The sequence below is a fragment of the Chlamydomonas reinhardtii genome, chromosome 17 (assembly GCF_000002595.2).
Source record: "Chlamydomonas reinhardtii strain CC-503 cw92 mt+ chromosome 17, whole genome shotgun sequence".
Classification (NCBI taxonomy): Eukaryota; Viridiplantae; Chlorophyta; class Chlorophyceae; order Chlamydomonadales; family Chlamydomonadaceae; genus Chlamydomonas; species Chlamydomonas reinhardtii.
Window position 1 is genome coordinate 2253195 of NC_057020.1, and position 19876 is coordinate 2273070.

Consider the following 19876-nt stretch of genomic DNA (forward strand, 5'->3'; position numbering starts at 1 on the left):
GTATTAGCATGCGTAGCACCTTGCGTAGCACGCCTCTCCAGGCCTCCGGTTGTGCCGTGCTCTTCCTCGGTGCCATCCTGGTGTGCCCCAACCATCCCTTGCCTGCGGAATGCTTGATAAATCACCGTATGCGCTCTGGACGACAAGCCCCCGACCCCACCATTCTGTGCCACTGTCACTGCGCTCACAGGAGTCACAGGCACGCTGACACGGTACCTGTCAGCTCCTGTCGCCCCAGAATGCCCCGCTCAAGCCTAAACTCCTTGCCTGTTACTAGCTAACGTCTCAGCGGATACTCTTGACTATCGGAGCGCACTACCCTGCGTTCCGAATGGCCCTGGCGCCTGGCCCGCTGACGGGTAGGTAGGTACGGTGCATGCACGCGCACGAACCGCACACCCTCTCCCGATGTGGCTCGTCGGGCATGTATGCTTGTCCTCGCTGCGTTTACATTTGATACATTTAAGTAGCGCTGGGGACTGAAAGCTTTTACAACGTATCGGAGCTTCCCGCCAAAATGCAAGGCCCTCCGAGCACCTCCCTCGCCGTGGCTTGAATTCTTCTGGTTTTACCTGCTGCAGCGTGTCGTGGCGTCGTTCGCACGACGATGGTGCTTCTCTCAAACCTCTAGCAGGACTGGGCTACGGTCAGACCGTTTGATCGGGCGGAATGTGGTTCTCGCCTAACGGCCCTGGCGCCGACAGCTTGGCTCAACAAGGTATGGCGTATCGCGAGGACAGAAGCCGCTGGAACCCAGGTGGAGTCGACCCGCAGCCAGCAGGCGTAGCGCTGCAGCCGCTGCAGCGAATAGCAGCGGGACCGCGGGCACCCTTTGAAGTCGCCCCTGCCGCTTCAGGAGCAACCAATCCTTTCGCGGGTTGCCTTGGTGGCGGTCGTGTGCGGCAGCGCATCGGCGGTGGGCACAGTGGGCTGTGGCTCAGCGGTGGGAGCGGCGGCGATGGGGAGTTCGCGGCGGGCGCAGCAGGCCCCGCCACTGCACACGTACCGGGCGGCTACAGCGGCCTTGGTGGCGGCGACCCGGGCGGGAGCGGAGCGAGCACCGGGGCGTGGGCTGCTGGGCCGGAGGGCGGCGCTGCTGCTGAGCAATACAGTGAGGGCTGGGCGGCGGGGCAGGCTGCAGCTGGCGGCAGCACTGGCCGCGGCAGCAGGGGCCCCAACGACCTCCACCAGTCCGCCCGTCACCAGACCACTAGCAGGCTGCCGTCATCGCGGACGGCAGCACTTGATGTGGGTCGGCATCAGCAGCACGCGCAGCAGGCACGGGCACAGTTTGGCGATCTGGGTCGGGCGCAGCAGCTGCCCACGCCGGCACGGCAGCCGCCACCTCCGCAGCAGCAGGAATGGCACTCGCATCATGGGCAGCAGCAGGCCGCAGCTTGGAGCTACTACGGCGACGTGAACATCAGCAGCGGCGGTGGCGGCGGCCTGCATGACGCAGCCCGCCTCGCGGAGGAGTACGCGGATCAGCTCTTGAGTGGCGGGGGCGGCGCCGGCAGGGCTGGAGCTGGGGTGCTAGACGAGCCGCTGCCGCACGCAGCAGCAGGCTCGGCGGACGCGGCAGCAGGGGAGGCTGCCGATGCGGGTATGGGTCGGCACGGGCTAGGCAGGCAGCAGGGGCCATCGGACGTCCCTGACTTGCAGCACCAGCAGCACCAACAGCAGCAGCGGCACCGGGGCCTGGGTGGGCAGCAGCAGGTGGTGATGGCTGCGGCCTACTACGGCAGCACCCTGGGAGTGGCCGTGTATGATGCGCTCTGCAATGAGGTAAACAGGCGAGGGAGCGGCACGCGAGGGGCACAGAAGTGTACGGGCTGGAAATGAGAGGGCAGGGTACGTTGCCCACCACAGTCCCTCGCCCATCGCGCCTGGTCCCCTATCCAGCGGTGTATGGGGCCTTTTCGTGCGTCCTCATGTCGCTCCCAACTCCATGTCAACCAGTTTCTTGGCACTGTCGGGTTTGTGGTCTTGGCTAAGCTGGGCATGGATTTGATTGCCCCGCCCGCCCCCATGCCGCCATGCAGCTGGGCGTCATGCAGTGCCACGATGAGGTTAAGGGGCCGCAGGCGTACCAGGTGAGGGAGGGAGGGGGGCGGGAGGAAGGGAGCAGAGAGGTAGCATGCACGTCACCACATGACTCTGAAGGAGGGCGTACGGCAGCACCGCGGGCACGACTTCTTGTCCGCTTCGTATGCTCCACACGCCTGCTGCTTTACGGTGCCCCGAACCACAGCCACGCACCCACCTTCCCGTTGCGCCACCTGCTTCCGGCCCGCCCACTGACCACCCCCACGGCGCCCCTCCACCCATGCCCCAGATGCTCCAACTGGCAAAGCTGCAGCTGGGTCCCGACCTGCTACTGCTCAGCAGCAAGTCAGACGCTGCGGCGCTGGAGGCGGCGCAGCTGCAGCTGCCGGACACAGGTGCCGGAGCGGTGGATGCGGGGGACGGAAGCGCTGGCGAAGGAAGGGGCCCTGCAGACACTGGGGATGGTGATGGAGGAGGGGAAGGAGGAGGCGAAGGAGCTGCGGCTGGGATTGAGGTCCGGCTGGAGCGAAGCGGTGCCTTCGCTTACGAAGAGGTGGGTGCGTGCGGCAGCACGCATTGCGCATGTTGACGACCCTGTTCCGCGCCTGGGTGCCTGTCGCCAATATTTGTTGCAGTACATGCACATGACCGCGTCATCCCGTCTCCTGCGGCTTGCAGGCGAAACGGCGCGTCACTTCGCAGTTGGTGGTGCGCGACTCGTCGGGCGGCAGCGGAGCCTCCGTGCCTCATCAGCAGCTGCTGCTGCCGGAGCTGCTGGGCCAGGGCCAGGCGGTGTCGGCGCTGGGTGCGCTGGTGGCCCACCTGCTGCGAGTGGGTGCCGGGGTGGGGCCCGCGCCCGTGTTAGCTTCCCAATTACTGATTCAATTCACTGGGTGATTGATGGAGCATGTGTGTGTCCGTGCATGTGGTAAGGGAAACCAGGTGCGTGCTGGCTGCGGCCGGCCTACACGTCCGTCAGCACTGCGGGCCGGGATGCGGTGGCTGACCCAGCCAGCAGCATACCGGTACAATCACATGCAGCAGGCCGCAAGGCATCAAGCCGCCCTCGCTCCCCCGCTGCTACAGGAGGGACACGGCCGGGCGCCCGAGGGAGGAGAAGGCGAGGAGCACGAGGAAGGGGAGGAGGAAGACGGCGACGGCTGGGGCGGCGGCAGCGGCACCGGCCGCGGAGCTGGCGTCAGGGGCAGGGGCAGGGGCCGCCGTGCCGGCGCCGCTGGTGGCTCCGGTGTGGTGCTTGTGGTGGAGCGGCTGAAGCAGCTTAGCATGCAGGGGTGAGCGCTGGCGGTGGGTTGGGTCTGTAAGAGCTAGTAAGAGCTGTACAGAGACTTTGGCTGCTGTACCTGGGGGTTGAGCGGCTCCGCAGCACGGCCCGCACGACCCGCTGCTGCTGGGCGACGACACGCACATGGCGCGCTCGTGTCAGGAAATCACAGGGGAACGGTTGGGGGTGCGCTGGTCAGTGTGTTGCATCCTTCATTCGCCTGCTGCCTTGCCCTGAGGAGCTTCCAGCGCGCACTGACGCATGTGGTTGTAACCCCCCACCCCACCCCCCACCACCCCTTGCCCCACCACCCTTCCCCCTCCTTCCCACCCCCCAGCCTGCTGCAGGTGGACGGCGCCACGCTGTACGGGCTGCAGGTGTTCGCCAGCGAGCGCCACCCCTCGGCCATGGGGCTGGGCCGGCCCAAGGAGGGCTTCAGCCTCTTCAACCTGGTGGCGCACCGCTGCGTCACAAACATGGTGCGTGCGTGTGCGCGTCTGTGTGTGTGTGTGCGCGTGTGTGTGTGTGTGTGTGTGTGTGTGTGTGTGTGTGTGTGTGTGTGTGTGTGTGTGTGAAAAACGAAACGAAAGCCCGCCCAATGACGCGACGGAGTTACTTACCGATACCCACCATTTTACCGAGCGTCGCGTAACTGTCGTGAGCCAGGTAGTCATACTTAGCCGCGATAAGCCTGGAACCCCACGGGCGACCATGTGTGTGTGTATGTGTGTGTATGTGTGTGTGTGTGTGTGTGCGCGCGTGTGTGTGCATGAACGCAGCAGCGCAGTCGTTATAGGTGCGGGGATTTGGCTTGGGGGCCGAGCGAGTGCGTGGTTGGGCTGTGGGGGTTCCAAGAACCCAAAGGTGCCTGCTGTTGCTGACAGACTTGCCTGCATGTAATGGTGTGTGTGTGTGTGTGTGTGTGTGTGTGTGTGTGTGTGTGTGTGTTAAAAAACGAAACGAAAGCCCGCCCAGATGACGCCGGAGTTACTTACGGATACCTACCAATTTACCGAGCGTCGCGTGGTTGTCGTCACCCAGGTAGTCATACTTACCCGCGATAAGCCTGTAACTAACCCCACGGGCGACCATTCGGCCTGACCCCGCGATGCACCTGTATGCGTCCATGCTCCGCACCCTGGGCGCGCTAAACAACGTTTACCCAGCACGCCTAATTCCCGTATTCCCGCCCGCTGGTCGTAGTCGAGCTCACATATAAGCATGGGAATGGAAAGGAAAAGGTGTGTGTGTGTGTGTGTGTGTGTGTGTGTGTGTGTGTGTGTGTGTGTGTGCATGCACAGGGCCGGCGGCTGCTGCGGCTGTGGTTCCTGCGCCCGGCGGCGGACCTGGACGTCATTCGGGATCGCCAGGTACATGTGTGCGTGCGTGTCCATGTTTAGGAAGGCACATGGAGAAAGGTGTTCGTTTGTTTGCTGGCGCGAGTGCGCCAATGCAAAACCCAGAGCGGGAATAAAGGCCGACGAGCGTGACACATGTGCCCAGGCATCCGCGGCGCTGCGCGACATATGCAAGCAAGCCTCACCCTTTCCTACCTACTCCACTTCCCTATTCTCGTTTCCTTTTCCATGTATGTGTGGAATGCCGCCGCGGCAGGACACCATCGAGCTGCTGCTGCGGGACGGGGCGGAGCTGGTGCCGCTGCTGCGGGCCGAGATAAAGCCGGTGAGCGGCCCATGCGGTGCGTGCGGTGATGTGCTGCCATGGATTGTGGGCGGGCAGCAGCACCACCAAAAGGCGTGCGTACGTACACGCCCTTTACACGCCCCTACGCGCACGCATGTACATGGCGCAGCGAACACAAGCACACCCCACAACATACGCGCTGGCGTATTCATTGGGCTTGCCTGTCGGAGGCGGTTCACGGAGTGTCTGATCTGCTTCACATTACTCACAAGCACACACGCCCCCCCTTTGCAGCTTCCGGACGTGCACTCGCTGCTGCGGCGGCTGGCGGCGGTGCAGCAGCGCCCCGACCTCAGGGCACTGCAGCTGCTGCAGGTGACTGCCCGCGTTGTGTGTGTAGGGGGGGGGTAGGGGAGTGCGGGAGAGGGTATGCGCGGCAGGCAGTTGAAGGATCCGATTGGGAGGAGAGAGGGCCAGCTGGGCCACGCACACACAGGCCGTCGGTTCGGAGGGGCGGTGTGAGCGGATGGGGTTGGGGGACTGAGAATAACAAGGCGTGCATACGCACCCCGCTGTGTCCCCACCCGCCCGCGCTAGCTTCAGCTTACCTGCCATGCCTCATCCCCCTGCCTCCACCTGCCTCTGCCTACCTTACCCACAGAGCTGCCTGCTGCAGCTGCTGCGGCTGCGGTCGGTCTTCGCAGAGCACCTGGCGCCAGGCGGGGTCGCCCAGGACACCGGCGGCAGCGGCGGCAGGGCTGCCGCCTCCGGCGCCACCGCGGCCGAGCAGCATCAGCCGCTGAGTTGGGAGCGCGTGGGCGTGAGCGCCAAGGTGCTGACCCACATCAGCCAGGACCTGCAGGCGCGTGTGCGGTTGCGTGCGTGCTGCTATGCGATGCTGGCCGCGTGAGTCGCGTGCACATGTGTGGAGCACGTACGCACGCCGAGTCAAACAACCACCACTAGCTGCGGCGGCGGCGGCTGCACACCGCTGCGGCGGGATCCTCAACCAAGTGCCGCTTGGCGTGTCAGCAGTGATGACGCGCACACACACGCAAATGGTGCATCTTGCACGCGCGGTGTCCAACCCACCCTCGTGTGCCTTCCCGACATCACACAGGGCGCGGTGGACCTCCTGCTGAGCATCCTCGACACCAACCAGGTGGGGGCGCATGGCTGCATGCATACCCACACGCACGCGGCTGCCGCCATCACAACCACAACCCCACCTCGCCGCATGCACTCGTGCGTGACGCCGTGCCCCTATCCTGCTGATTCGCTGCCCCTCACTCCCAACTGCTACAACCATCATGCAAACCCCCTTGCAACTGTCGCCTCTGCCTGTGCTCCGCTAGTTTGGTTTGGTTTGGGCTGGTATTTACAACCTCCCCGAAATGCTACGCACGCCACAGCCCGAGGAAGGGCTGGTGGTGGCCGCGGGCGTGTGTCCGCCCCTGGACCGACTCAAGGCCGCCTACAGGGCGCTGCCGAGCCTGTTAACGGCGGTGAGTGCGTGCATGAGACCAGCAACTCGGGGGCACATGAGTAGGGGGTGCTTCTGCATGTGTGTGCCAGCGCAGCCGCATTGAAGTAAGCGCTGGAGCCAGGCCTGTGGGTGCTGAGCCTTGGGGCATTCGCGGATGCATTACGGCGACCGGCACTTGCAACGCAAATACCGTACGCACGTATGCAAGCATCCGCGTGCGTCGTCTGCTTCAACAACACGCGTCTACTGCCCCGGCGCACTTGAAACGCAGGTGGTGGAGGCGGAGCTGCGGCGTGTGCCGCGCTACCTCATGCGTTCCAACCTGCAGCAGCTGTGGACCGTGCTGTACCTGCCGCAGGTGGGCGAGGGGGAGGGCGGGTGCCGGCGGGAGTGTGGTGTGTTGGGGGTGGGGGGCGTCGGGCGGGGCGCAGGGCTGGGCGAGGGACTGCTCCAGGCTACCGAATGCCCGAATGGTGCATGCGCTGCGCCTCGTGCGTGTGGGCCGTGATGCATTCGGGGTTGCGTGCGACACATACACAGCAGCAGGCACACATGCGCCCGCGGGCCCTGCTGTCTCGCGCAGGTGGGCTTCATGATGAAGGTGGAGGGGCAGCAACTGACGGGTGAGCGGTGCTGGGGCGCGGGGGGTGGGGCAAGTGCGGCAACGCACACAGGGCGCATTTTCCTGCTCAGCACGCAATTGCTATCTTGACCTTGAACAATTTTGTGTCGCCCACCCACCCGCCAGCGGACCTGCTGGACGCGCTGCCTGACTTTGAGCTGGCCTTCACCGGCAGCGAGGCGGCGGCATCAGCGGCGTCAGCAGGGGCGGGGGTTGGAGGAGCCGCTGGGGGAAGCGGCGACGGAGCCGGAGGCGGCGGGGATGGCTCGGGCTCAGGCTGGGCTGCGTACTACCACACGCAGGCTACACGAGACCTGAACGCACGGTTCGGCGACCTGCTGTACAAGATACAAGACCTGGAGGTGTGGGCGCGGGCCTGGAGGCGGGGGTGTGGGGGCGGAGCCACGAAAACAGGTCATGTGGGCACGAATGTGATGTGGGCCGGAGGTGATGGTGGTGGTGGTGTGTGTGGGGGGGGGGCGGAGGTGGCGTGCGTCCGTGGGACCCGAAGGAGGTGTGTCTGTGTGTGGGGGGAGACTGGACGAAATTGGGAGGCGTTCGGCGGTGCTTTCCGGCTGTCCGACTGTCCGTCGGCGCTGATGATGATAACACGACGCGGGTACCGACAGGGCACGCTGCTGGCTGAGATGGCGGCGCGGCTGCTGGCGGCGCACGGGGCGCCGCTGCAGCGGGCCGCCGCCGCCGCCGCCGAGCTCGACTGCCTGCTGGCGCTGGCGGCGCTGGCTGCGGAAGGCGGCGGCGGCGGCGCCGGTGGCGGCTACTGCCGGCCGCAGGTCACGGCCGACAACGTCCTCACTGTTGTGAACGGTGCGAGCGCGTACCGCACGCGGTAATCAGTACTAACCAGGGCTGGCTGGCCCAGGCTTTTCCATAACCTATCCGTACAGTCGCAGCACACCAAGAAACGCAGGGCTACACATAGCACCTCTTCCTGCTGCTGTGCCACCCTGCCACCACCGCGTACCCCATGCCGCCTCTACCTCCGAACCCCGCTGCCGCCTGCCCCCACGGCCTGCCCCCACGGCCTGCCCCCCAGGCCGCCACCCACTGGCTGAGCTGGTGGTGCCCACCTACATCCCCTTCAGTGTGGAGTTCGGCGCCCGGGCAGCCCGGCTGCAGGTGGTCACAGGTGGGCGGCCGGCACGGCGCCCCCGGGTGTGCGTGCCTGGTGCCACCGCCGTGCAGCGACCCCGCCGCTGTACCGCAGTACTACATCATTAACGCTGTACTAGCACCCATATCGGCACCCCTGCCCCTAACTCACATCCGTTTATGGCGGGCTGTTTCGGGTGTGGGTCATGGGCGACTTCCCCTAAACCGACATGCCGTCCTCCCTGCCGTCCTCCCCATGCATGCCCATCTGCATGCCCATCCCCGCTCTCCGCCCCCTTTCCTCCGCCCCGCGGGACTGCTACAAGCACCCCCTCAGCTCGTGTCAATCCCCGGCGGGCGGGCACCCTTGCGGGGCCAATCCCCATCATCATCCCCATTCCCAACCCCCCTCCCTCCCCCCCCAGGCCCCAACGCCTCCGGCAAGAGCTGCTACGCCCGCGCCGTGGCGCTCATCGCCTACCTGGCGCACCTGGGCTCCTACGTGCCGGCACAGGCCGCCACCATAGGCCTGGCCGACCGCATAGCAGCGCGCTGCGCCACGCCGCCGCTGGGAGCAGCGACCGTGTTCAAAGTGGCAGGCGGTGCGGCGGCGGCGGCGGCGGCGGGCAGTGGCGAGGGAGGGGCGTACGGCGGCGTGGCGGCGGCGGGCGGCGGGGGGCTTGGTGGAGGCGGCGGCGGGCGGCTGCTGCGGCCGAGCACCTTCATGGCAGACCTGACACAGGTGAGTTGCGTGTGGACTGCGCAGACGATCGGGCGGCGTGGCTAACGGCTGTTGGCCTCCGCTTTTACCTTGCCTTCCAACCCACAACTCCGCTACCGCTCTTCCATCCTTTCGCTGCCGCTACTGATGCTTCCGTGCTACCGCCGCCTGCTGCTGCCACCTGCGACTGCCGCCTGCTGCTGTCTCCGCCCGCTGCTGCCGCAGGTGTCGGCCATGCTGCGCACCGCCACCGAGCGCACGCTGCTAGTTCTAGACGAGTTCGGAAAGGGCACACTGGCCTCAGACGGCGTGGGCCTCTGCGCTGCCCTGCTCACCCATTTCGCAGGCGCCGGCAGCAGCAGCGGCACTGGCGGCAGCGACACAGAAGCCGTGCTGGGGCTGGCGGCGGCTGAAGGCGGCTCGACAGGAGCAGGGGCGGCGCAGGCGCCACGGCGGCTGCGGCTGCCGCCTCGGCTGGTGCTGTGCACCCACTTCCACGAGCTGTTCCGACCTGGAGTGCTGCCGCCCAGCCGCCAGCTGGCCTTCCTGCAGATGGAGGTGCTCAGCAGCAGTGCCGCCGCAGGCGGCGGCGGCGGCGACGGCTGCGACGGCGGCGGGCGTGCCAGTGGTGGCGGCAGCGACGCATGTGCAGCAAGGGGTGGCGGCAGCAACGGCAGGGCAGGCGGTGGTGATGTTGGCGGCGCAGGGGGCGGCGCCGCCGCCACCGGGACGACGGTGTTCCTATACCGGCTGGTGCCGGGCTGCTGCTCCTCCAGCTTTGGCGTGCACTGCGCGGCTTTGGCGGGATTGGAGGACGCCGTGTGCCGCCGGGCCGAGGTGCGTGTGTGTGTACCGGGTGCTGCTTTCTTGCGGGTGCTCAGCAGGAGTGCGGCTGCGGATCCTGCGGATTGATGGGCCATGATTGGGGCGCATGCTCTGTCGCTTGGCGATAAAATGGCGGCTGGTGGGCGGTGCGCGGGTGCGGTCATCACCAAGCAGCGCGATAGCTGTTGCCTTCAACCCCAATGAGCATGCGGCCTGTGGCTAGCGCTGAGCACCCACCACAGCAATCAGCGCTGGCTTGCCTCGCGCGTGCCGCCGGCATGCCCCAAAGCCGGCATGCCTCATCTAGGCCACACGCATGCCCCATCTGAAACCATTGCCCTTGGCATCGGCAATCTGTGTGCGCAGGAGGTCATTCGCGCGGTGCAGCAGGGCGCCCCCATCGGGCGCTCGGCGCGGGTGCTGGCGTGCGAGCGGGTGGCCCATGAGGGGCGGCTACTGCGGCGCCTGCAGGTGAGGGCTGAGGAGGGCGGGCACACGGGCTGCACAGTAGTTCGTGTGTGCTCGGTTCCCGAGCGCTGGCACGTGCGCAATTGGCTCAAATGTGCTGCGCACAAGCACGACACCCCTGTGATACTTTCTGTAGGTCGCTGATGCACACCACTGCTTCGCGCGCTTGCAGGGCGCCGCGGTGCTGCCGGCGGGGCGGGATCTGGACCAAGAGCTACTGCGAGTATTTCGGGAAGAGCAGCAGCGGCAGGCGCAGCAGGAAGGGCATGCGTAGGCGGGTGTGACAGAGGAGGGTCCGCGAGGGGTGAGGTCACGGGGAGCAGCTTGTATGCGAGGAATTATGGGCTCGCGCGACGCGGGATAAGTGCGTGTCCGCGGTGGGCCATGTATTTTAAGTTGTGCTTCATTTGCTATCCCGGGGGGTCCGCGAGCAGCCTGCGCGCTCTCATGCACGCACGGCGGGCAGGTACGACGGGACTGTTAGGCGGTGGCCGATACGCGCTGCCGCTCGCTGCTTTCAATACGGCGATGCTGACGCTCCGAGAATACATATTCAGATCATATACATAGATTACGACTGCACGCGTAATCGTAGTTGTGCTGCTCGCCTGCGCGCACACGACCAACAACGCTTTCGCATCTAGACCTGAGCGGCCCTAACTCCCGTCGCAGACTATGGCGCTGTGAGGATATGGAGGAAATGACACAAGAGGACGGAGCTGCCCTTGCAGCATCCTCGCAGGCGAAGGCCATGGACAGAAAGCAGGCAAATGGACCCCCAGCGGCCGGTGCCGTCTCTGAGGGCACAAAGGCGGGCTACAGGGCGACAATGTTGGCATACGTGGTGATGACCTATGTGCAGGTGTTCGGGTATGCTCAGGTGAGCTTGCATTGTACCACATGAACGCCAAGAAGTTATGGTGGATCACTTGGGAAGCCAGCTGCACTTGTGCTGGTGTTGAATGCGTATACTTAGCGTCCAATTGTTGCAACGCAAGCGTGTGCGGGGCCTGCGTGCTCGGTTGAAGCGAAAGGGCGCTTCCGTTGAAGCGTGAAGTCCAAAGCGAAGTGAACATATAATGTTGCAGCCATGATTTAGTAGGTAGAGCACTGATGCTCTAGGTGTGCACATTGGGCGGGCAGCCATGTCGTCCTTCCTTCGTCCCGCGACGTCCAAAACCTTCCCGCTGGTCGCCCCTCCCTTGCCCCCCAGCTCGCCAAGCCCTTCTGCGCTGGGACGGCGCATACACTGCCCCTGGGCAGCACCCTGGCTGCAGGCTACCCCTGCAGCGGCTCTGTGGTGCAACAAATGCTCTACCTCGCGGCGCGCCCTGTCCAAGTCTTCCAGGTGCGAACTCCGCACGTCGCCGGCCGGCCCGACCGTCATCGCAACAGCGGCATAGGGGGGGTGGGGTGGAGTATACCAGTAGGATTGGCGCGATGGAAGGCTGCAGGCGAAGGGAAGGTAGCGCGTGGATGACGCCACGACGCGGTGAATTTAGTGACAGGCATTTTCGGCCACAGGAGACTGGGAACCGCACGGCCACATCACAGCGAGGCGCAGGCCCCCCTCACCAGGGCCATCACCCATACTCATCTCCACGCATTGGGCTGCACATGAGCGGCCTGCCATGGCACATGCATGCTCCCGACTCCGCACCAAAGCTGCAGCGGCTTACGGAAAGCCAGCCTTTTTGTGTTCAGCTTTGTAAGTTGCCTCGCCCGCACCCCTTCCACGGGCGCAACAATTGGCCACTGCAGCTCCCGGAACCCTGTGACCGCCCCACTTGCAAAACTTCAGAGTAACATTGCATTGACCTCAGGAGCATTCGCCGATGCAAACGCTGCCAAGTCCCTGCGAGCATGAATTTGGTCTTAGCCAACCCGGCTCGCCGCGCCACCCCGCACCGATACACGCCCGCTCGCCCCCAATGCCCCTGCCCATTTCTTGCCCCCCTAACCCCTGCCTCCACCCACCCCGGTAACTGGGCCTCGCTGTTTCTGGGATTGGTACTGACAACCACGCTCTGGTCCTCCAACGCGATATTCTGACGAACCCCTCCCCCCCACGCTCTTCAGGACTACCTCACGCTGCAGCGCCCCGACCGCTGGGTGTCGGCCTCGTCCCTAGGCATACTAGCCCGGCTGCTGCTGGCGGCGGTGGTGCCGGCCAGCCTGCAGGCGCCGCGCTGGTGCATGTGGGTGTTCCCGCTGCAGCGCATCGTGGCGCCCGCCACCCTGATGGTGCTGCTGTACACGGCGGACATGGTGAGGCAGAGGGCGCGGTGAGGGGCGTGGAGAGCGGGGTCTGTTGCCTAAAAGGTGCGCCTCTTGGAGCAGGGGTGGAGGGGATTGCGGGGCGGGATGTGGGCAACTCGGCCGCGTGGCAAAGGCTGCATCTGGATTCCTGGGCTGGTCAATAGCGACGACGCCGAGCCGCATGGCCGTGGGCCTGCAGGCGGCGGCCGGCCATTACAGAGGGTGGCCGCCAGCTGGAGGGCGGGACCGGCTCCACCTTGTACTGGTACCGCACTAGCTTGGTGTACAATGTTTGTGCTGCGCACGCTGCCGCGCAGGAGCCATCGGCGCTGTCGCTCTGGTTCGTGCGCAGCTGGCCCGTGTCCGACTGCGCATACGCACTGTGCTTCCAGGTACGCGCTTTGGATGGCGTGGTGCGGCAGGGAGGGGTGCAAGGGGCGGGCAGGCTTGCATGGCTTGCATGGCTGAGGAGCTGCGGGTAAGCCCTCAAGCAGTGTTCGGCATGCCAGGGGCAAGAAACACAGCAGGCCTACTTGATGCTCTTTCGAGCAGATGCTTCCTTGCCAGACCCTTACAAGCTCCTTTCCAAACCCATCTTCATGACTTCCTTGCCTGCCCCGTCTCCCTCCCCCAGACTGGCTTCGTGGCCGAGGCGGTGTACGGCGTGGTCAGCTTTTGCATCAGCGCCGCACTGGGGCTGCGCATACGAGCACACGGGCGGCGCCAGCTGGCCGCCGGGCACGGCAGCGCCGACGCCGCCGACCTGTCCAACTTCCCGCTGACGGCGCAGCTGCTCACGTGCGCCGCCTCCACCGCGTTCGTGCTGTACGTGCAGCTGCAGCGCCTCGCGCAGGAGCGCCGCCGCCAGCAGCAGCTGCAGGCGGCGTCGGCGGCGGCCTCATCATCCTCAGCGGCGGCCTCATCCTCCTCAGCGGCAGCGTCATCCTCGGCGGCGGCGGTGTCATCCTCGGCGGCGGCAGCGGTCGCGGCGGCCGCGGCAATAGAGGCGGGGCCGGAGCAGGAGCAGCTACCGCCCGGGGACGTGGTGCCGGGAGAGCAAGCGGCCCTGGGCAAGCTAGCCTCGGCCACGGTGACGACGGACGCCGCGTGCACGCCCACAGCCGTCGTCACGGAGCGGGTTACCAGGCTCGCGCTCCTGGAGCGGCCGCTTCAAGCGGATCCGTACACCGGCAACGCGGTCCGCCTGGCACGCCGCATGCAGACGCCCCCCCGGCCTGTACCAGCGCTGCAGGCGCGGCGCCCACCGCCCGCGCCCGCCGCACCTCAGGAGCCTGCTGTTAGCGCCGATCATGCCTACGCGCTCGCTGCCAGAACCGTTGTCGCCGTTGGAGTAACCGCCAATGCAACCGCCGAGGGCGGCACCGCCGCCGCCGAGGGTGAGGCTGGGAAACCGGCGCTTCCGACTTCGGGCTGGTCGCGTCGGCCGGCGTACGTGCCGCGCGTGCGGCTGCAGCGGCGTCTTGTGAAGATCAAGGGGGCGCAGCCGGAGCAGGTGGCGGCGGGCTACGAGGCGCGTGTGGCGGCGGCGGTGGCGGCGGCGGGCTTCGAGTTGGAGGGCGTGTACCTGCGCCGAGGCTGCGTGGAGCTGGTGCGTGTGCGCCTGCGTGCTGTCAAGAAACCGGAAAGCGTGTGTATGGAAGCGTTGGAGTTGCGGAACTTATCGTCACCAATGCCTGTTCATGGGGCGGAACCCCTCTCACCGGAGGACGGCACGCGCTGAACGTTGGTGTGTGGGTGCAAGATTGCCGGCAGGGTACGTTGAAGCTGAATCGCTGAGCCCTCTTTCCTTCTTTGCACCGCGCCGTGCGTGCAGGTCATCAACGCGCGTCGCTGGCTGCACAGTGAGGACGGCGGCGCCGCCGACGGCGCGGAGGCACAGGCGGAACTGGCAGACGCCGACCTCGACGCCCTGCTGGCAGCGGCGGAGGCGGAGGCAGACACCGAGGCGGCGGTGGCGGCGGCTGCCGCCGCAACTGAGTTCATTGGCGCAAGCAGCGGCGCTGAGGACGGCGAAAAGGGCTGCGCGCCTATGCGCATGCCGATGACGGCGGAGTACTGCAGCCATGCGTCCGCCGCGCCGCCGCTGGCGGCTGGGGCCATCGGCTCCCCGTACGGCCGCGGCTTCTTGGGCGGTGAGGGCGGCGGGCGGCGCGTGCCGCAGTGGTCGCCGGCGCGCGTGCAGCGGTACGTGGTGATGGACGTCCGCCAGGCAGCGGCGGCGGCGTCGGCGGCGGCAGCCGCCGCCGCTGCGGGGATGCAGCCGGCCGCCAAGGGCTCCGCCGCCGCCGCGTTGGCCGACTTGCAGACCGCACGTGGCTCCACCGTAGCAACCAAGACCGCGGCGGTGGCGGCAACGGTGCTGTCGGACGTTACCAGTGACACGGCCGTGCCTGTGCAGCCGGCGGCGGCCGCCGATGGCGACGGTGTCGTGACCGCGGAGCCGGTTTGCGGCGGCGGCGTCCTGGAGTCTGGCGACATTGACATAGGCGCCCTCATCCGGGCCCTGCAGATTGTGGACAGCGCCAGCTACGCCCTCGTGCCTGATGACGAGGACATGGTGGATGACGAGCAGCAGCAGCAGCAGCAGCAGCTTGGCGGCGCCGATGCCAACGGCGCTGGTGCTGAATGGGCGCCGTACTGGACCACGCCCTCTTCGGCGGCCGCCGTTGCGGCGGAGGTGGCCGCCGCAGCGGCCACTGACGCAGGCGCGGGTGCGGGCGCGGGTGCGGGCGCGGGCGCCGTGGGCCAGAATGGCTCGCACATCAGCGGCAGCGGTGGCGGCGGCGTCTACGGCAAGCCTGAGCCGCCGCGGCTGCTGCAGGTGTACCCGCGTGTGCTGGTCGTGGACCCCGCTGCCGCTGTGGGGCCGGCGGCGGCGGCGGAGGCGCCCGCGCCGGGGCCTGCAGGCGAGCGGTGTGACGTGGGCTGGCGCGATGCCCAGCCTCGTGTTGATGGTGTGGCGGCGGCTGTGGTGCCGGGTCCGCACCGCATGGATGTGGTGGTGTGGTGGCCGCCGGAGCCTCCCAGTAGCAACAGCGGCGGTGGCTTCGCTGGCTTCGACACCGCCGCGGCGGCGGCGGCCCCTCCAGCCGCCGCCGCCGCCGCAGTGGACGCAGGCACGGACGCTGGATCCCCTGCTCGCGCCAGCGGCGGTGGCTCGGAAGGTGAGCAGCTGGAGCTGCTGCTGCGGTGCCGCGGCATGCACCTGCCTGCCGACGTGGTGGCGGTGACGCCAGTGGACGTCGCGCCGGCCGCGCAGGCGTTCGCGCCCACCGCCGCCGACGGCTGCGGGCAGCAGGTTGCCGCCGGCTCGGGCGCCCAAGCCTCACACGATGACGGCGCTGACGACGCCTGCAGCGGCGACGCCTACGGGCTTTTGGGAAGCGGCGACGCCGCTGGGGCGGCGGATGCCGTAGCGGCGGATGTGGCGTACGGCAGCAGTAGTACGGCGTATGGCGAGAACGGCGCGGCGCTGCAGTACAGCTTGGAGCTTCTGTACTTGCCGTCGCGGCCGGGCCTGCTCCTGGTAGAGGCGGGCCCGGCGGCGCTGGTGCCGGTGGTTCTGCTGCGGGATGCCGCGGCAGCTGCGGAGCTGCAGGTGCGCGCGTACGTCCATACCACTCAGTGCGCTGCCACGCCTACGCTCCCCGTGTGCCTATCCCTAACCCCAAAAACACTCCTTCGCTCTATCCCGCATTCGGCATTCCTGTTCCCGGTGACAGGCCATTGCTGACGGCTGGACCGCCAGCCCCGATGAGCTGAACGACCTGCTGCATGACGTCGCCGCTTTCGCGCACGAGGCCGCGGACGTCGAGGACGCGACATCGCCAGCGACCGCGGGCGCCGGCAGCAACCGCCGCCACCTGCTGGAGCTGCCTGGCAGGTGTGTGCGCCTTGCGTGCGTGCGTTGAAGGCGGGTGCGCCCGTGCCCTTGAGGAGCGCCCTCGCGCGGCCCCCGGGCTGGGCACTTGATGCTCGTGCACACGGCGCCTTCCCTGTTGCTGCCTCTGTCGGTCGTGTCGCTCCCACCTTTGCACCCTGCCCATCCCCACTCCCCACAACACGCCCCATGATCCCCAACATGTGCCCCGACGCCCCCTCCAACCCATTCAAACACCTTCTGCAGGGCCGTCAGCCTAGGCCACCACCTGCTGTCCTTCGCGCTACGCAGCCGCCTGCCCGCCCTCGCGGGCATGATGCGCCGCAGCCTGGCCGCCGCGCACGGCGCCGCCGCCATCGCCACCTCGGCGTCCGTTACGGTGCCCTCCACCTCCACCACCCCCTCCCCATTCAACGCCAACAACCCTTCGGCCTCCTGCTCCGCCGCCACGCCGCGCACATCCCACGCGGCCGTGGGCTCTGAAATTGCGGTCGAGGCAGAGACGGCCGCGTCTGACTCGGCGGAACCTCCATCGGTGTGTGCCGTCGCTGATTGCCGTTGCCCGCCTTCCGCCCCCTGCGGCTGTAGCCAGCGCCGCGCCAAGGCCGCGGCTGCTTCAATGAAGCAGCGGGCCTCGTGGTGGTGGCCGCTGCGCGGTTGGCTGCTGCCGCTTGAGGCAGATGAGGCGCCGGGTGCGGCTCAGGGCACGGAGTCTGGGTCGCGGCTGTTCCACGAGTTGGGCAGCTGCCACTGCGGCTGCGCGCGTACCCAGGTGGCGGCTGGCTTGGGCACGGACGCTGGTAGCAGCGCCGGTGCCGCCGGCTCCCCGGCGGTAGGCGCAGCAGCAGCGCTGGCGGCTAAGGCCGGCGGGCTGACGCCAGCGGCTGTGGCGCCAGCGGCCGAAATGCTCGAGGAGAGTGCCGACGTGCCAGACGTGGCCGCACACATCATGTGAGTGCTTGAAGTAATAAGTGCACAAACGTACTTGCGGCCGGGTCTCTGCAAGCGGTTGCGTCGAGGCGGTCATGTGATGAATGCGCATGCCAGCCCCAGCGCTCAGACTCTCTTACCCGCTTTCACCTCCAGGCAATGGACGGACGCGGCGATTGCGGCGATTGCGGTCACGCGCCTGGTGGCGGCCGCTGCCTCCGGAGGCGCCGTGAACTCGGTGCTGTCCGCCACGGCATTGGACCTGGTGTCCGCGGCCGGCGGCGTGCTGTGTGCGGTGGCCTGGGTGCGGCAGCCGCGCGATGCCTGGAAGGCAGCTGTTCGTCGTGCGGTGCTGCCCCGACAGGTGGGTCCGCCTCGCGGTCCACGGCACTCGGTTCACGTCGGGGGCAGGGCTGCGCGTTTCGGGGCTCGCGCGGACTGCATGTGATGCAATCCACGCCATCGCACGCGCACGCGCCGGTGTTCTGCGCGAGGTTCATAGCAACTGGGGTTGCGTGTGGCCTGCATTATACTTACGTCCATGCCTCCTGCCGCTCCCACGCAACCCACTGCGGCGCCGGCTGTGCAGGTGCTGGGCCTGATGGCGAGGATGCTGTCGGTCCTGCCTGGCATGCCGCTGCCGGCGGCCCGGGTGCGCTACGAGCTGGGCGCGGGCGTGTGGCTACTGGAAGGCCTGGCGCTGCCGGCCGTGAGCCTGGTGAGTGGCGAGCAGGGGGCGCGCTGGGGTGCTTGGTTACGGTGCTCTTGACATACACACATCAGGCACGCCAAGCTGCCGTACCACTACTTCAGTGCTGCTGACGGTGTCGTCACGTGCTTGCCTGATCTCGCCACAGATGTCCCCGGCTTTGGCGGCCACGCTGGCGGCAGCGCGCGTGCCGCTCCTAGCGCGTGGCTGGCTGGCGGCCGCCACCGCAGCCGGCATTACCGCCAGTGGCGCCGCCGGCACCAGCAGCGGTGGCGGCAGCGCCGTGGACGGCCTCCTGGCGGCTTACGGCCTGCCGCCGCTGCTGCTGAGGACGGCACTAGAGCATGCGGCGGGCGTTGCCGCGCTGTCGGCTGCCACCGCAGGGCTGTGCCACGCGGCGTGGGGCCGGCTGCGGCGCAAGAAGGCGTGAAGCTGCGACATATGTAAGGCAAGCTGGGAGGCGCAAACCAGGGCCAGCTGCTGTGGTTTTGGTGGCGAAGCTGTCCATGGCGAATGGAGTTCACGCTTCGTTGCGCTAGGCCAATCAAGTCGTCGAGCAGGTTCAATTGTGTGGCGCGAGAGCCGCCTCTCCCCGGTCAGCGCACGTGGTTGGGTGTGTGCCGCAGCAGGGTGAATGGAGTGGCAGGGGCTTTTCGGGGTATCTTGCAGCGCGTATGAGGTATTCATATAAAGGTTCACTATGGCTAGGGCGTGTGTACTGATGTGACACACAGCTGCATATCAGGCCCTTGCCGAGCTCACGAGAGAGAAATGCGTGCGCAGGGCGTTCACGGAGTGTCGGTAGTGACGTACATCTATCCGCGGCTAGATGGCCACTAGTGCTTACACTTCAATCCGCTCTTTCAAACAAGACACCTTGTGTGCTTGCATGTGTCCCCATCCGCTTTCCTGCAGCGTCCGGTGGTAAATGAAGTACGCCGAAGATTTACTGCACAAACGCGTATTGCTGGCCATTTAATCAAGAGGGGCCCCTCGGCATGTGCATCGTTGCGGCTCTTTTGTTAGAGTTGTTGTGTTGGGCGCATAAATGGGGGTTGCAATGTGCGCACCTATCTGAGTGCACAGAGGCCGGCCCTGGCCCTTAAGCGAGCTCGCTCACGCAGCGGCTGCATGTGTAGGCAGGTCATACGTTCTTTCTGGGCTGCTGCTGCGCATACACGTGCCAGGCAATGGTGTCGCCTGCCTAGTGGCGTGACGTGGTTGAGGCTCGGGATATACAAATGTCATGCGGGGACGTGTTGCATACACCGCGGCCAGCTGATTATTCTGCCCTCGATATGAACCGTTAGGGCGGGAAGGCACGGCCGGAAGGCCGGACCGATTATTGCAGTGATTGCCGGTAAAGAGTACAAAGGAGGGTCTGCATGTCCGTGGCTTTTTCATCTTCTCGTGGTCTTGGGGTTGACCGGGGTCCTCAGGCGCCGCACCCCACCCACACGGAGCGGCCACCATCCAGTGACGGAGGGTGCGACTTTTGGATTGCGCCTGAATAGCTCTAGTCAGGTAACGGGCTTGTGAGGACGCGCGTGCGTGCGTGCCTCTTAAAAGTCTCAGGGAATTGAAGCGGTGCGTGCGGCAGTTGACATGAATGCATGGAGGCCCCCTAACTTTTATGACGGTATTATATTGTTTGAACCAAGTGATCTGCTTCAAGGCTGGTCCGCTGTGCTCCGCTGGAGCTGTTACGGCGCGGCCGTTGTGCGTGTCGGGCCACGGTTAGGGTTTCTTTGTTGCCCCAGTTGACCAATGCGCCTACGATAGCTGTTATTATCATCAACGTTGCTGTAATTAAGCCTTCTCCAAGTCTTGAACGCTCCGCCTTTCCAAGTCCTTAGCAGTGTCGTCAGAG

At 66.4% G+C, this 19876-nt stretch overlaps 2 protein-coding genes across 2 annotated transcripts; both read left to right on the forward strand.

The window, feature by feature from the left end:
• Window positions 1–282: 282 nt before the first annotated feature.
• CHLRE_17g713650v5 (uncharacterized protein) lies at window positions 283–10634 on the forward strand. Its single transcript, XM_043072126.1, has 21 exons — window positions 283–1785; window positions 2043–2093; window positions 2336–2599; window positions 2725–2877; window positions 3133–3338; window positions 3666–3807; window positions 4630–4698; window positions 4943–5011; window positions 5267–5347; window positions 5634–5834; window positions 6093–6134; window positions 6385–6477; window positions 6730–6816; window positions 7042–7081; window positions 7207–7442; window positions 7710–7908; window positions 8138–8230; window positions 8619–8935; window positions 9140–9751; window positions 10106–10210; window positions 10380–10634. The coding sequence occupies exons 1-21, from the start codon at window positions 670–672 to the stop codon at window positions 10479–10481; spliced, it is 4278 nt and encodes a 1425-aa protein (XP_042914585.1). The 5' UTR covers window positions 283–669; the 3' UTR covers window positions 10482–10634.
• A 138-nt stretch (window positions 10635–10772) lies between these two features.
• Window positions 10773–19827, forward strand: CHLRE_17g713674v5 (uncharacterized protein). Its single transcript, XM_043072127.1, has 11 exons — window positions 10773–11087; window positions 11421–11555; window positions 12287–12475; window positions 12784–12858; window positions 13101–14075; window positions 14301–16085; window positions 16210–16370; window positions 16614–17318; window positions 17454–17661; window positions 17887–18015; window positions 18155–19827. Exons 1-11 carry the CDS (start codon window positions 10959–10961, stop codon window positions 18434–18436), a joined length of 4773 nt encoding a protein of 1590 aa, XP_042914586.1. The 5' UTR covers window positions 10773–10958; the 3' UTR covers window positions 18437–19827.
• The last annotated feature ends 49 nt before the right edge of the window (window positions 19828–19876 follow it).